Source organism: Nicotiana tabacum, chromosome 16 (assembly GCF_000715075.1).
Source record: "Nicotiana tabacum cultivar K326 chromosome 16, ASM71507v2, whole genome shotgun sequence".
NCBI classification, from domain to species: Eukaryota; Viridiplantae; Streptophyta; class Magnoliopsida; order Solanales; family Solanaceae; genus Nicotiana; species Nicotiana tabacum.
This window is the reverse complement of record NC_134095.1, coordinates 155966629-155982637: the sequence shown is the minus strand read 5'-3', so window position 1 is coordinate 155982637 and position 16009 is coordinate 155966629. Positions and strand designations below refer to the sequence as shown.

At 37.3% G+C, this 16009-nt stretch overlaps 1 protein-coding gene across 1 annotated transcript; it reads left to right on the top strand.

The window, feature by feature from the left end:
• Nucleotides 1-2248: 2248 nt before the first annotated feature.
• Nucleotides 2249-12975, top strand: LOC107790825 (protein PELOTA 1-like). The gene is given in 16 exon segments (NM_001325506.1): nucleotides 2249-2299; nucleotides 2420-2502; nucleotides 3403-3478; nucleotides 4249-4323; nucleotides 4404-4460; nucleotides 8502-8547; nucleotides 9074-9149; nucleotides 9355-9430; nucleotides 9512-9544; nucleotides 9621-9689; nucleotides 9862-9968; nucleotides 10106-10178; nucleotides 10301-10339; nucleotides 11674-11768; nucleotides 12505-12611; nucleotides 12902-12975. Coding segments are annotated over 16 exon segments (1137 nt in total).
• Nucleotides 12976-16009: the final 3034 nt, after the last annotated feature.

The window sequence follows — 16009 nt, the reverse complement described above, 5'->3', positions numbered from 1 at the left end:
TGTTTTAATAACGTTGCAAGTCCCTTTAAAATAATAATAATAATAATAATAATAATAAAAGCGTGAAAATAATAATAATAAAAGCGGTACACAGTTAAAATTTGCACATAGGTTCAACATGTATTAAAATCAGATAAATAAGCCGAATATGACAGTTGAGCGACCGTGCTAGGACCACGGAACTTGGGAATGCCTAACACCTTCTCCCGGGTTAACAGAATTCCTTACTTGGATTTCTGGTTCGTGGACTGTAATACAGAGTCAATCTTTTCCTCGATTCGGGATTCAACCGGTGACTTGGGACACCATAAATCTCCTAAGTGGCGACTCTGAATTAAATAATAAATCCCGTTTCGATTGTCCCTTAATTGGAAAAACTCCCTCTGCGCCCCTACGGGTGTAGGTGAGAAAGGAGGTGTGACAAATTTTATATAATTTTTTGTCACATTACAATAATTGAATTTTATTCACTATAATAGTAAGATTACTTAACTTTACCCATTATCACAATAATATCTATCAATCAAGGTCACAACAACAACATACCCAATATTATCCTATACCGTAGGGTCTAGGGAGAGTAGTGTGTATGCGACCTTACCCCTACCTTGTGAGAATATAGATGTTGTTTCCAATAGACCCTCAGCGTAGGAAAGCATAAGCACCACATTAATGAAAATATATACAAGAAGGGACAATACCAAAAAGCCATATAAAATAACAACAACAACAACAACAACAATAACGACCCAATAAAATCCCACTAGTGGGTCTGGGGAGGGTAATGTATACGCAGACCTTACCCCTACCCCGAAGGAGTAGAGAGGCTGTTTTCGAATGACCCTCAGCTTAAGAAGACAAAAAGACAAAACGAGACAATATCAGTATCACTACAAAAATCATAGGAAAATAGGAGCAACATGAAATCCAGAAGAAAGATGCAAAGCAAAAACAATAGCTAGTAAATAGGTCCAGCACTGAAAAACGAAATAGTAAGACACAACATTGCCACTAACTATCTTAGACAAAAACCCTACCAGACTAGTCTCACAAAGGTACGACGGAAGGCAAGACTCAACTACCTCCTAACCTGCAACCCTAATACTCGACCTCCACATCTTCCTATCAAGTGCCATGTCCTCGAAAATCTGAAGCATCGCCATGTCCTGCCTAATCACCTCTCCCCAATACTTTTTAGGCCACCCTCTACCTCTTCTTGTTCCCTCCACAACCAGTCGCTCACACCTCATTACCGGAGCATATGGGCTTCTCCTCTGTACATGCCAGAACCATCTGAGCCTCGCTTGCCGCATCTTGTCGTCAATGGGAGCCACACACCTTCTCCCGAATATCATCATTCATAATCTTATCCATCCTAGTTTGCCCGCACATCCACCTCAACATCCTCATTTTTGCTACTTTCATCTTCTGGATCTGTGAGTTCTTAACAGGCCAACACTCAGCCCTATACATCATGGCCGGTTAGCTGAAGTTGCGTTATGTCTTGCCTAATCACCTCTCCCCGTCTCTTCTTTGGCGTACCTCTATCTCTTCGTAGGCCCTCTAATGTCAACCTCTCACACCTCCTCAGTGGGGCGTCTGTGCTCCTCCTCCTCACATGATCAAACCACCTAAGCGACGCTTCCCGCATCTTGTCCTCAATAGAGATAACACCCACCTTGTCACGAATAACTTATCAATCAAGGTGATTTTACTAATATAGTGGGTAGAATTTTGTGATTTTATTTTTATTGTGAGTAAAGTTTAGCTTATTATCTTAATATGACAAAAAAATTGTGACTTTTCTATTATGAAAGCAAAAGGAAGAAAAAAATAAAAAATAAAGAACTCACGCAGGTTAAATTTATATAATATTTGGCTGGCGGTATAAATAAATTTACTGCCAATCAAAAATGATATAAATTTAATTATTTTCTTATGGAGTACATGATATCCCACCTTTATCCTACTTTATTTGGGAGTCCAAATATTAAATTAAATTTAATCGGCGCACCAAAGGACACCTTTTAAGTCTTCCCCTCATCGAGCTAAAAAAGTTAAAAACCTAAACAGACAAGGACACTGAGACTCAACCGTTAAAACCTGCAACTTCCATCAACTTAACCAATTTCTCTTACAAAAAAAACAAGAGAGAGTTTTATTCCTCTTTCTCTCTTTCACTTTCACACACATACACACAGATTTTTTTTAATTGAATTTCCCAATAAGTTTTGAGCTTACTTTAATTATGAAGATTGTTCGCAGAGACCTTGTTCCTGATGGCCCTGGTAGCGTCAAGGTAATTTTTTTCATTGAATTAAGTAATTTTCGTAGTATTTTGATACCCCAAATAAAGAAAACGATCAAATTAATTTGGTTATTATATATTTTGAAAAAAAATCATATTTTTTCTTTACAGATAATTCCAGAAGAAGCGGATGATTTATGGGTTGCCTATAATCTGATAGCTGAAGGTGATACTGTCTTAGCTGTTACTGTCAGGTATTATAATTTTGCCCAATTTCGATATAATTTTGCTCAATTTCAATACATGAGTTTACTCGCTCAATCCCAATTTATATGGTTGATATTTGACTGGACGGAGTTTAAGAATTTATATTTTGTGGTCTAAAATAAGCCATAGACATTTATTATAAATCATCTCATTAGGGATAAAATTCGAAGATTAAATTTTAAATTTGTTTCTAAATATACAAAAGTGTCATTCTTTTTAGGACGAACTAAAAAGGAAATGCCATCACATAAATTGGGACAAAAGGAGTAAGTGGTATCTTGTAGGTGCTACTAAAATTTACAAAAAATGTGAGTTTCTTGCACTTTTATAAATTTAATCATGAAAGATGGAATCTTTGGGTTGAATGAACTCTAAATATGTGTCTCTTGCTAATTATCTCCAAATTCAGTTTGTTTGAAAGTTTTCTAGACTCTTCTGGCGTTGTTTTCCAATACATTTTTGGTTCTATATAAATTACACACGTATACTTCTCGTTCTGCAAATCTCTATTTTTTGTAGCAATTATGTTGTTTCATGCCGTCAGTTATTTGTTAATTAGAGTCTAATATGAGCTGTATTGTAAATTCCTAGTTAAATTTGTCTAGATTTTCTTATGACGTTGAAGTTGTGAATGACAATGTAACTAGAAGGAAATTGAATTTTTTTCGGCAGATTGTGAGTCTTTGATGATTGCTCAGATTGATAATAATATAGTTAGTTTTGTTTCTTAAAGCCAGCGATGAATGCTCATTTTATATGTTGAGAGCAAGTGAGCAACTATCTTTTGCAAATTATGTTATGTGGCTCTTTACTGGCTGTGAACACATTTCCGCTTATCACAAAACAACCTAATGTAAGCGTTCATTATTGCTTGTGATTTCCTGTAGGAAGGTTCTAAGGGAAGCTGCTTCTGGAGGAAGAGATGCTGAACGAGTGAAACTGAAATTGGAAGTTAAAGTTGAGGTAAGAAAACATTTAGACGCATCATTCAGCTGTGAAGGGGGAAGTTGAGTTTAACATTCTTGTTAATTGTTTATTTCATCTTATAGTGTTAGTTCTTAATCCAAGTAAAATATTTAGCTGAGTGCAGTTAGAGCCAGATTCCATGGTTGACTTTCTTAGTTCATTATACGACATGTAATGCTCACTTATTTTGGATGTACACATGTCCAGCTTCTCACTGACTTACATCAATAAACTTTACCTTATCCAAAAAAAAAAGAAAAAAATATAGTGCATCTGTCCCAAAGTTGGGAAAAGGATAGTTTGATTGGGTGTGGGCCTTGGATCAGGACTTGGTCTTAGCTTCCAGCATAAGGTTTGTTAAGAGAAATTGAAGGATAAACTTTGAAATCAATAAACTATAGAGAAGAATTTACTAAAGGATGCGGAGGAGACTTTTCTTTGTCTTTCACTGATCATAAAAAGAAAAAAAGAGTTTTCTTTGTCTTCCTTTTCTAATTTGGTCAAGATGAAGGAATTTTTGGGTAGTTTGATATATTTTGAGGATATCAATACAGCATGTGTATGAAATACGATGTGATTGCCACATAACAATGCTCCTTTTCATATGAATCACAATAAATGCGACATTGATAATTATGTTCCACTGTAATGGTTATAATTGTAGTGTCACCACAAAGTAGGAAGCAGATAGTTGCTCTTTCTAGGGTTTTCATTTGAGTCTATTCCGTTCCAAAGTTGTATAATGTGTAAGTAGTTTGGTGTTTCAGAATGTTGAGTATGACAAAGAAGGTTCTGCCTTGCGTATTCGTGGGAAGAATATCCTGGAGAATGAACATGTAAAGGTGTGTATCATTCAACTTAATATTTTTGATTAAGTTCCTTGCTTTGACGCTGCGGCAAAAAACTAATTATTTTATTGCAGATAGGGGCCTTTCACACTCTGGAGATTGAGCAACACAGACCTTTTGTGCTAAGAAAGGTACACTGCTGCCGTTTGATTCTTTTCCACCTATCACTCTGTGTTTTCTTTTAAAACTTGTGAGGTATTTTTTTTTTTTTTGAATTTCAAAAGCTATTAAGCTGGTGGTACATTTTCTTTAGAATTGCAGCTCAACCGAGCACAAAAAATCTGTAAAGTTATCCAGGCCATTTACATTAATATGATCACACCGACCGAAAGAAAAAAAAAAGAAGAGAACAAGTTACTTAAGCAACTATATTTCAACTTATGTCTCGCCACTGATACCCCTTCGAGGCATCTCCTGTTCCTGTCCTTTGAGGCAGTCCACACCATGCACAAAAGGTGTACATACAATACTTTCTGGCTGCCTTCTAGACTGAACAACCCGTCTACATCAATGATAATTCCACCATGGTTATTTTCGTATCCGATTCCATGCCAAATAATCCAAGAAAAAGTTACGTGTTGTTCAATACACGTCAAAAAAGCGCACACCAAATATATTGTCATTGTTCTCTCATAAACAAATTTACAATGGTTGGAGAATTTCCTTAAGGTGTCGCTGCTTGTTAATTTATTATTAACTCCTTTATTATACATTATCTGGACTTTGGTGAGAATAACAAATACCGAATGTACCGAGGGGGTTATTATCTTTTTTCAGCTTGTTTTATATGTAGCATGACGAAGAAATTGGGGATAAAGGCGGGGACAGGAAGTTGTTCAGACTAGCGAAGGTGAGGGAGCGGAAGGCCCGGGATCTGGACCAAGTGAGATGCATAAAAGATGAGGAGGGAAGAGTTTTATTGGAGGGGGCACAGATTAAGCAGAGATGACAGTCTTACTTTCATAGTCTCTTGAATGAAGAGGGAAATAAGGGCATTGTGTTGGGGGAGTTGGAGCACTCGGAGCGGCAACGAGATTTTGGGTACTGTAGACGTATACGAGTGGGGGAGGTTGTAGGGGCTATGCGCAGGATGAGTAGGGGTAGAGCGACGGGGCCGGACGAGATCCCGGTGGAATTTTGGAAGAGCATGGGTAAGGAGGGCTTGGAATGGCTTGCTGGGTTGTTTAACGTCATTTTTAGGACGAAGAAGATGCCTGAAGAATGGAGGCAGAGTACGATGATCCCGCTGTACAAGAATAAGGGGGATGTCCAAAACTGCAACAACTATAGGGGTATCAAGTTGTTAAGCCATACGATGAAAGTGTGGAAGAGGGTGATTGAAGGGAGGTTGAGGAGGTGTGTGTCCATTTCCGAGAACCAGTTTGGTTTCATGCCGGGACGGTCGACCACTGAGGCCATTCATATTGTGAGGAGATTGGTGGAGCAGTTTAGGGCGGTGAAGAATGATTTGCACATGGTGCTCATTGACTTGGAGAAGGCCTATGACAAAGTCCCCGGAGAGGTTTTATGGAGATGTTTGGAGGCTATAGGAGTGCCTGTAGCGTATATTAGAGTGATTCAGGACATGTATGATGGAACTAAGACACGGGTTAGGACAACAGGTGGAGACTCGGATTACTTTCCGATTGAGATGGGGTTGCATCAAGGATCAGCACTTAGCCCGTTTTTGTTTTCCCTGGCGTTGGATTCTTTGACACATCACATTCAGGGGGAGGTGCCTTGGTGCTTGCTATTTGCAGATGACATAGTCCTGATTGATGAGACGCGAGGTGGCGTTAACGAGAGGCTGGAGGTCTGGAGACATACCCTGGAGTCTAAGGGTTTCAAGTTGAGTAGGACCAAGACAGAATACTTGGAGTGCAAGTTCAGCGATGTTATCCAGGAGGCGGATGGGGATGTGAAACTCGATACGCAAGTCATTGCCAGGAGAGAGAGTTTCAAGTATCTGGGATCTATATGTCAGAAGGATGAGGAGATAGATGAGGATGTCACACACCGTATCGGAGCAGGGTGGATGAAGTGGAGGCTCGCTTCCGGTGTCTTGTGTGATAAGAATGTGCCGTTGAGACTTAAGGGTAAGCTCTACAAGGTAGTTGTTAGACCGACTATGTTGTATGGGGCAGAGTGTTGGCCAGTCAAAACCTCTCATGTCCAGTAGATGAGGGTAGCGGAAATGAGGATGTTGAGATGAATGTGTGGGCATACTAGGTTGGATAGAATCAGAAATGAAGTTATTCGAGACAAGGTGGGAGTGGCCCCTGTGGAGGCAAAGATGCGTGAGGCAAAGTTGAGGTGGTTCGGGCATGTTAAGAGGAGAAATGCAGATGCCCCTGTCAGGAGATGTGAGGGGTTGACCTTAGCAGGTGTGAGGAGGGGTAGAGGTAGGCCAAAGAAGTCTTGGGGAGAGGTGATTAGGCTGGCCATGGCGCTACTTGAGCTAACCGAGGACATGAGTCTAGATAGAAGGATGTGGAGGTTGAAGATTAGGGTAGAAGGTTAGTAGGTAGTCGTGCATCCCCCTTTATCTTCTCTAGCTCGATAGTATTCGCGCTAGTTCGGTACCCTTTTTTTTTCCTTAGTTTTCTATATTCGCATGTCTCGTTTCGTTGTTACTTGCCATTGGTCATTCCGTAGTTTGCTAGCAGTACTTCGTTCATATTCTCGTCTGCTGCCTTGGAATTAGTTTTCTGAATATGTTATCTTGTTGCTACTTGTTATCAGTACCCCTTTCATATTACCTGTTGCTATCCCCGATTTAGTTTTCTAATTATTGTTTTGCTATTACTTGCTACCAGGGCTTCTCTCACCTTCTGTAGCCGAGGGTCTATCCGAAACAGTCTCTCTGCCCTTCCAGGGTAGGGGTAAGGCTGCGTACATCCTACCCTCCCCAAACCTCACTTGTGGGACCACACTGGGTTGTTTGTTGTTGTTGTTATATGTAGCATGAAGGATCTATGTCCCCTTGTTCGTCCAACACAGGTAGGGGTTGGGGCAATGATAGGGTAAATGAAGGGTTTGAGTTACCTAGTTAATGTATATTTAAGTGATGCAACAATCTGGGTTCAGGTAGAAGAAATTCTTTTCATATGTTAGAGGCTAAATGAGTGATAGGAGATGAATTAGGTCAATAATCAGGATATTATTTATATTATCCCAGACAAATGGTCCATAAAACAGTTTTAGAAAAAAGGACTCCAGAAGCCTTATGCTAAATCATTTTACTTTAATTTTCATGTTGCAAAATATTCTCAAATTATGAGCTCTTTTACATTTGGAGAGCACCTCAAACTCTTTCTTACAGGAACATTGATTGTAATAACGCACATACAATCTTCAGTTTTGTGGAATAAGCAAAAATTTTATGATGTACTTAATTCTTACAGTTATGGACAAACCAAAGGACCCTCGGAATATCTTTTAGACACCTTGGTTAGCTCAGTAGAGATTAGTTTTTCATCGTCAGTTTCGATAAACAGACTAATGTTTCTTAATTGTGGTTATTGTAAAAAAGAAGGAAGGTTAGCAGTAAGAAGAATGAGTAAAAGACAAGACATTTAAGGTATGGGATAAAAGAGAAGATCTGAAATTAGAGAAAGCGGAGATAACACGTACTCAATCTTGTGATGTCTATTATTTGTCATTCGTACGTAGTACTTCAACAACCAAAAAAATCTTTTATTCGTAGTTGTCACTTGAGGATTCTATAGGAAACTGTAGGAATACTTTGGATCGAAATATGAAAGCCTGAGCTGAGAATTAAAGGTAAAACTTGAAAGTATGTGGATCAGCGTACAGGCTGAATGAAATTTGCCAAAATTTCTTTTGCTGCTAGATATATTACTGAAAGGTATACACTTATCAAAAGAACATTTTTTAAAGGTATTCGCGTTTTCGTTTAAAACTTTTGTTTGTAATCTGTATATACTTCCATCTATGCATGGACAATAATTGTTTTGAATTTCTTTGTATATAGTGTTTCAAAGTGATTGTTCTTTCCTTTGCATCTGCCCTTCTGATTTCATATGTTTTCTTATTAGCAAATTTATGAGCATGTGCTTTTTTTATTCTTCAATCGTAGTCTTATCTAAACAGAGTTGATTTTTACAATAGTTTATGCATATATTAGTTTTGACCAAGATTATCTTATTTAGGTGGTATGGGACTCACTGGCGCGGGAGGTTCTTCGTCAAGCTTCTGGTATTTTTTACAGTACACTTCAACAAAATTAAATTTTTAGTTGTTCAGTGCTGCCATTACCATTATCTGCAATATTAGGTGTTTTATTTCATAGCCTGACTTTGATCCCGTTTGGCTTAGTGGAATAAAGTAGCTTTTAAGCACCAAGTGCTGAAAATCACTTTTAAGTGCTGGAGCTAATTTTATGAATAAGAAGTTACGTGTTAGCACTTGGTTAGATTAATAATCAATTGGCATGATAGTGAAACTGCTTTGTAGGTGCATTAGTTGTTTCAGTCTAGGTGTGTTTTAGCTTCTTTTTTTTTTTTGCAAAGGTTCTCTTACTTCTCCGCTCGTACACTGGTGGAGAGAACATGATTATTCGCTGCAATTTCGTGTGCGTCAGGGTGTTCTTGAACTGATGAAAAGTTTCCCTACAAAATTGTTGATGATTGGACAGTATTGCTTCCAATGTGGATATGTGGTTTAGTACTGCTCTTGGATTACCCTTTCATTATGCTGAATATGGTTTTCCAATTTGATTCAGATCCATCTGCAAGCGCCGATCTGGCTGTGGTTCTGATGCAAGAAGGATTGGCACACATACTTCTTATTGGTAAAAGGTAAGCTTGACAATCTGATAATCCTCTTGAATACAAATTTTAAAACAGATTTTGAGTCTCTCCTTTTCTTTTATTCAAATAAGATGGTATAATTTAAAAGGCGAATGAGGATGACAGACTTTCTGTTGCGGATTAAGGTTAAGACTGAGTTAACTAGATTGTCTGGCATAATTTAGCCTTATGTACCTGTTGATGTTGTTAACAGCGTGACTATTACTCGTTCTCGTATAGAGACTTCTATACCACGCAAGCATGGGCCAGCTATTGCAGGTTATGATAAGGTATGTCTTTCTTTTTTTCCAGCTTTTGTATTATTTAATTATGATATCTTAGTGATTTGAGTTCTTAACTTTGTTTTGCAGGCGTTAAACAAGTTCTTTGATAATGTTCTACAGGTAGACTTTGCGAACTTTCTTAATGTTGCTTAATGTTCATAAGCAATATGTGACAAGTTGTTATTTTCTGTTTCAGGCCTTTGTTAAGCATGTTGATTTCAAGGTAGTTCGCTGTGCTGTAATTGCAAGTCCAGGATTCACCAAGGTATTTTTTGTTTCGGTAGTTCTTTCTTGTAAAGTTACACTTCTTGGCATGTCATACATTTATGCTATGTTGCAAGTGAAAGAACGTGCATGCCTAAGTTTATCTCTACTATGCATATGTTATTTAATTGTGGTATATATCTTCAATCTTTTTTTGCTTATTAAATGTACAGGATCAGTTTCATCGTCACCTGTTGTTGGAAGCCGAGAGGAAACAGCTAAGACCTATAATAGAAAATAAGTCACGCATAATTCTTGTCCATACAACATCAGGATACAAGTGCGCCCATCTGTCTCTTTCTCTCATATTTTAGTACAATTCACCTTTTTTTGTCTAAGTGATATGTTATGGCTTATGATGTAAAATCATTGTCAAGCATGATTGTTTAAGCCCAAAAGTTTTTATCTGGTTAACAGGCATAGTTTGAAAGAGGTTTTGGAGGCCCCAAACGTAATGAGTATGATAAAAGATACAAAAGCTGCCAAAGAGGTATTTTATACCCTTGCTCAACATATTATGATCTTTATTATTCTTTATACTTATGTTTGTTAAAAGTCTTTTTCTTACTCATTTGGAATTACAGTTTCTTCTTCTCTTCCAATCTTAATCAGGTCCAAGCCCTAAAGGAATTTTTCGCCATGCTTTCAAATGTTAGTTTCAACCCTTGATCTCTATGTTTTATTTTTATGTTAATAAATATATTTGGGATATTTCAGATTGTTTTCTTTCATAAGCTAAGAGTACAAGCAGATTGTTTGTCTTTGAATTTATGTTGCTGGAATCTTTTTGGTGTTTGTTTTTTATCTTTCATCTTGAATTCTGTGTAAGGCCTGGAAATTTCAAATAAAAGTCAGGTGTTTTACTATGCATGCCGGAGATCCCTGTTTTAAGGAAATCAAGATGGACTAATCTGAAATATTTCAAGATTAATAACAGATTTGCTTGCAATCTAACTTGGTTAAATTTATTTTCAGCAAGGATCTGTCAATATTCTTAGATATTTCCAATCAACAATTTTCGACTTTTATTGAATTTTTGGGCATCTCAGTTGTATCTGAGATGTGCAATGAGTTTGATGCTACTTAGCGATCTGCCTACTTGATGAACCATTATTTGAAACTAAAACATTCACAAATGATCTTTTCGGACCTAGGAATGCACAAGTTGAGGATGATGTGAGGCTTATGAGTAAGTAGGTTTTGGTTGTTGAGTATTTGAAACATCAGAGGCTGGCTCATATTCTTTGTAAAGCTTCTACACTAAGAAAGAAATTCTTTTTAGCTGGAAATTCTGCAAATGGAAGTTGTAAATTCTTGCTAATCAATATATCTGAAATTTCACCACGAGTTTCTTAGTTGGATCTTTAGTTGACCGATGTTGAATTTAGTGCGAGGAATATTCGTCTGCAACGGTGACGCCATATTGATATGAGAGGGCTAGAGGAAAAATTATCATCTGAGATGACCTCCTCCCCCTTTACTTCTTTGCAGAAAGAAATACAATAAGTCTGGCTGAATTAAAACACTTTTGCTTGATTTCCAGGTCTCTAGGTCATTACGTCTAAACACTAGAGTTACATTACATGAATTATGATATTCATTTTTTTTGAAGTAACTGAGAAGGATAACACTCTTGGTTATAAGTTTTTCTCTCTTTTTTTTAAGAACCTGCAATAAATTTATGGCATGTCCTCTTTACTGAATCTCTACCATTTATATGAATGAACTTCACCTTTTATGAAGTTATATGTACTTCCACTTGTCAAAAATGAGGTAATACAAAATTACAGCATAGCTGTATAGTTACATTGCCACAAGTACGTCAGAATTTGATATTGGAGTGTTTTTTTCCCTTATTTTAAATATATTTTAGTAGTGGAAGCTTACGTTTATGTTGGAATTTGATATTGAAGTGTTTTCTTATTCTTATTTTAAAATATATTTTAGAAGTGGAAGTTTAAGTTGCTTTTTTGGTACTTTCCTAGGATCCCGATCGTGCATGCTACGGACCAAAGCATGTTGAAGTTGCTCATGAACGAATGGCTGTCCAGACACTTCTCATTACTGACGAGCTCTTTAGGTGAGCTATCTAATGGTTCCCGGGTTGAACTGATGGGCTGTACGAGCAATAAAAATGAAAGTGTATTGTTGTATGGATTAAGATATAGCTTGATAATATATTTACCTGCAACTCATGTTCTTCTAGTTGATATATATCTCTTTTTACGTGCTTAGCTTTTAAAAATGGTGTCTTTGGTGCATAGGATTGGTCTATTTCATTGCTGTTGTCATATTTTAACATGTAATAACTTTGTATCTTCATATTTCAATGGATTATAAATGGTCAAGAGGCGAGGCGGCTTTCATGAGATGTTTTGTCCAACATATCTACTCTCTATGTGAAATTCAAAAGTGGCCTCTAAGATAATAAACATTCATGTACCATGTCAATACATGGTCCAGAAGATCAATAGAACATCTCCCTCAAGCGCTTGGGCAGAGTGCCAAACCCTGTTTCATGGGTGAAATAGAACTACTTCCCTTCATTTTCTTTTGTTTTCGTTTCTTACTTTTTCGCATTAAGGAACCTGCCAATTTGGTTGTTGTTTGTTTCTTTGGAATCGAATGCATGCTATCCTTAAACCGACTTTATTTTTGAGGAACATGTGAGTGGTGAGAGTAAGTCGTTGGCTAGGGCTTTGCATAGTAATTGATGAGATGTAAACATCTTACTGTACTATCTCTTTCGCTCCTTCGCGTATATAGTTGGTTGATTGTATATGAGAAATATCTAACATCTTCTGATCTGTTGACAGGAGTTCTGATGTAGCAACGAGGAAAAAGTATGCTAATCTGGTTGATTCAGTCAAGGATTCAGGTGGTACTGCTCTCATTTTCTCGTCAATGCATGTTTCAGGAGAACGTGAGTATATAGTTACTTTATTGTTAATTTCTTTTTCCTTCCAGCATTTACATCTGTCATTCCCAGTTAGACTCTATTTTACTCGGTCCTTGGTAGTGTTTTACGAAACAGGTCTCTTGGAAATTGATTCGTCTAGCGTCATCTAAATGAGTCGAACCATATATCCCTTTCTGTGCACATGTTCATTGTCACATTCACACTTTAAATCTTTTCCTTCCATCCTGTAAACGTGCATGCTTTACTGCATATTTGGTTAGACTGATTAAAGTAATTCTTGGTTGGGAGCACAGAACTGGCACAGCTAACTGGCATTGCTGCTATCCTTCGTTTTCCTTTGCCGGAACTGGAAGATATAGAGATGTGAATGAAGAAAGGCCGTTCGTGGGTAATGTTATAGCTACACTCTTAAACGTACCATACACACCAGAACAGACATTCACTATAGAAAGAGTGAGAAACTGAAGTAATGCATTCTTAGGAATGAAGATGCCCGTGTTGTTGTACATCCGAATTTTGTCCTTTCTATTAATTAAACTGTAATGTATTGTGACTGTAGAGATGTACTATATCATTGTAGCGGTATTTTTCATCGCAGGTTTCTGCTTATAGGAGCCCCATTTTAATGTATTCACTTCTTTCATGTTCAATTAGAATATCTTAATTCAGTGGTGCGCTGATGTAACAAGTCTTTGCACTCTTGATTATTAAGTGAAGTTCTCTTGTTATTGACAGCTGCTCTGGTTTTGCTGTTGTTTCTTTGACAAGCACATTGTTTTAATTCTTTTTATTGTTTCTCAGGAGTTTGGCTTGTTTCCTCTCATTTTCCAGATTTTTTTTCGTTTTATTTTAGCTGTTATAGAAGGGGAGCCTTGGCGTAACTGGTAAAGTTGCTACCGATCAGGAGGTCACGGGTTCGAGCCGTGGAAACAGCTTCTTGCAGAGAGCTGTGGAAACAACATCTTGCAGAAATGCAAGGTAAGGCTATGTACAAAAGACCCTTGTGGTCCGACCCTTCTCCGAACCCCGCGCATAGCGGGAACTTAGTGCACCCGGTTACCCTTTTTTCTTTGTAAATTCATAAAACGAGATAAACCAACTACAAAATTCTTCTTATTTAATTATTTATGTGCGGCACCAGATGTGAAAGTGAATTTCAAAAGAATAGATTGGAAAGATATTTTCCAGTCTGCAAAATTTATCTATCATCTTGCTGCACCTGGTTAACCAATTGGAAGTAATTTTCCCCTCCAGAAAATGGCATCAGTAATCTTAGTCTTTGCTTCTTCACACAAATTTTATCAAGATATTTTGCATATTCTAATTTTTAATTTATCCAGTCTTGAAAATGTTTCACTGTAAAGGAACAAGTCGACTGGGGAAACCCCTTCTCTGGAGTTTTGAGTGTCAATTGCCAAAGTATACTGGCAACTTCTCAACCAATTTTTTATCAGTTTTTTCCCGTTTTGGGCTCGACTAAACCAGATTTAGATTCACGCTTGGAACTTCAACTTTGGGATTCAATTCCTAGAGCTAAATTTCGAGACTTTTGGTTAACGATGGAGTGATACCTACCCCATCACAACTTTTAATGGTAATTTTTCATCTTTTATGACAACTATTCCCAAAGCTCAATTATCTTGAAATTATGAGTGTCGATCATTTCATTGCCAAAAAAATGTAGTGATCACGTAATTTGAAAGACAGAGTACTTTTACATAGAAAGGTGTGTTAATAATAGAAATGGAGAATAATCAAACATAAAATGACTCCACTCAAAAAAGCAAAAGCAATACTCCATTACATATTTACATATATAAATTTAAAAATGGAATTTCTTTCATGATAAGCCAAATCAAATAACACTTACTACCAACAAAAACTAATTGGAAAATCTTAGAAATTAAAATAACTACCATCAAACTATTATTTATTTTGATCAAAACCTAAAAAGACATAAACCCTAAAGATAATAACCTTAAAAAATGTATGATCAATAAAATATTGTTCCAACACTTCTCTTCATGTCTTAGATAATTCTTAATTATTCTCTCCTTTGTCTCCTTTTGGTGGAGACGGGACTGTTGGATGCATGAATGGCCATGGATGATGACGGAACCATGGATGAGGAAACTTATGAAAACCATCAGCAGGCATGGGTGGATGCGGGAATGACCATGTGTGATGATAATCGCGAGTAGGCATTGGAGGATGAACGAATGACCATGGAAGTGGATGTGACCATGGATGTGGATGGAACCATGGATGGTACCAATCTAATTCTTTATCTTGCAAAGACTGAATCAGATTTCTCCGTAGTAGCTACGTTCTCAGTTGCAAAACATAGGTTGAAAAGCAGGAAAATGCAAATGAGAAAAGTGAAAAAGCAAGAAAATAAACTTTTCTTAGCCATGGTTAATAACTGATTATAGTTTGTACTTTAAGATGAAATATCAAAGTAGGTACAGCTGGGATTTTATAGGGTTGTTTAGGAATACATTCTGTTTACCCTCAAAATAGGATAACAATTGAATTTATAAGTGATTTTAAAGATACGTGAATTAAATGGACGCAAAACAACAAGTTAAATTGTAATTGTAAATAAACTATGATAAACCAAATTCATACCACACGAATTAAACAGTAACAACCTTAGGGTGGATTGGGGAGGGGGGAGGAGCCACCCTTTAGCAGACTTCGATCAGTCTCAAAACACTATTGAAATAGAACTTAAAGAGTAAATAACAATTTATTGCTTCTGAATGGATGCTACAATGTCCTTTACAAATAATCAGACCCCCTTTATATAATAGGGGAGTCCTACTTTAGGTACAATTCAATAAAAGGTAAAAGATCCAATGATTTGCTAATTAGTCGGTTTCTTATTGATATGTGCCGAGATTTTCGCCGTGATATCCGACCGGTTATGGATATTTCAGCCTCCTGTTATTTGGTCAGACAATGTTTACTCGAGCTCATTCGGGGTCAGGGTTGATTCCGGGGTCATGGGCTCGATGTTCTTGAAGATGGGCGTTCTGACCTTGTATCCTATTTCGATGGAACCTAGGGTCGATCTTCAACCCTTCACGTCTCAATCCCGATCTGTCATGCAATAGACGAGCCCGATTTCGACCGTATAGAGATAGTCCCCTCATTTTTTGGAGAGTAAACGATGAGAAACGATATAAGTTCCCGATTCTCGCCTCAATACTCCGCATCAGAAACGACAAAATGAACGAAACATCTCGTCAGTCACGTCTTAATGGCATTAAATGCTCGTCAGTTGTTGAACGGGCCACTCCTGATTTTGAACCATCGTTTGAAAATTATAAATACCCCGTCCTTCATTCATTCAAACTTTACATCCAAATGTTTCCTACTTTTGTTCTAAAAAATATTTG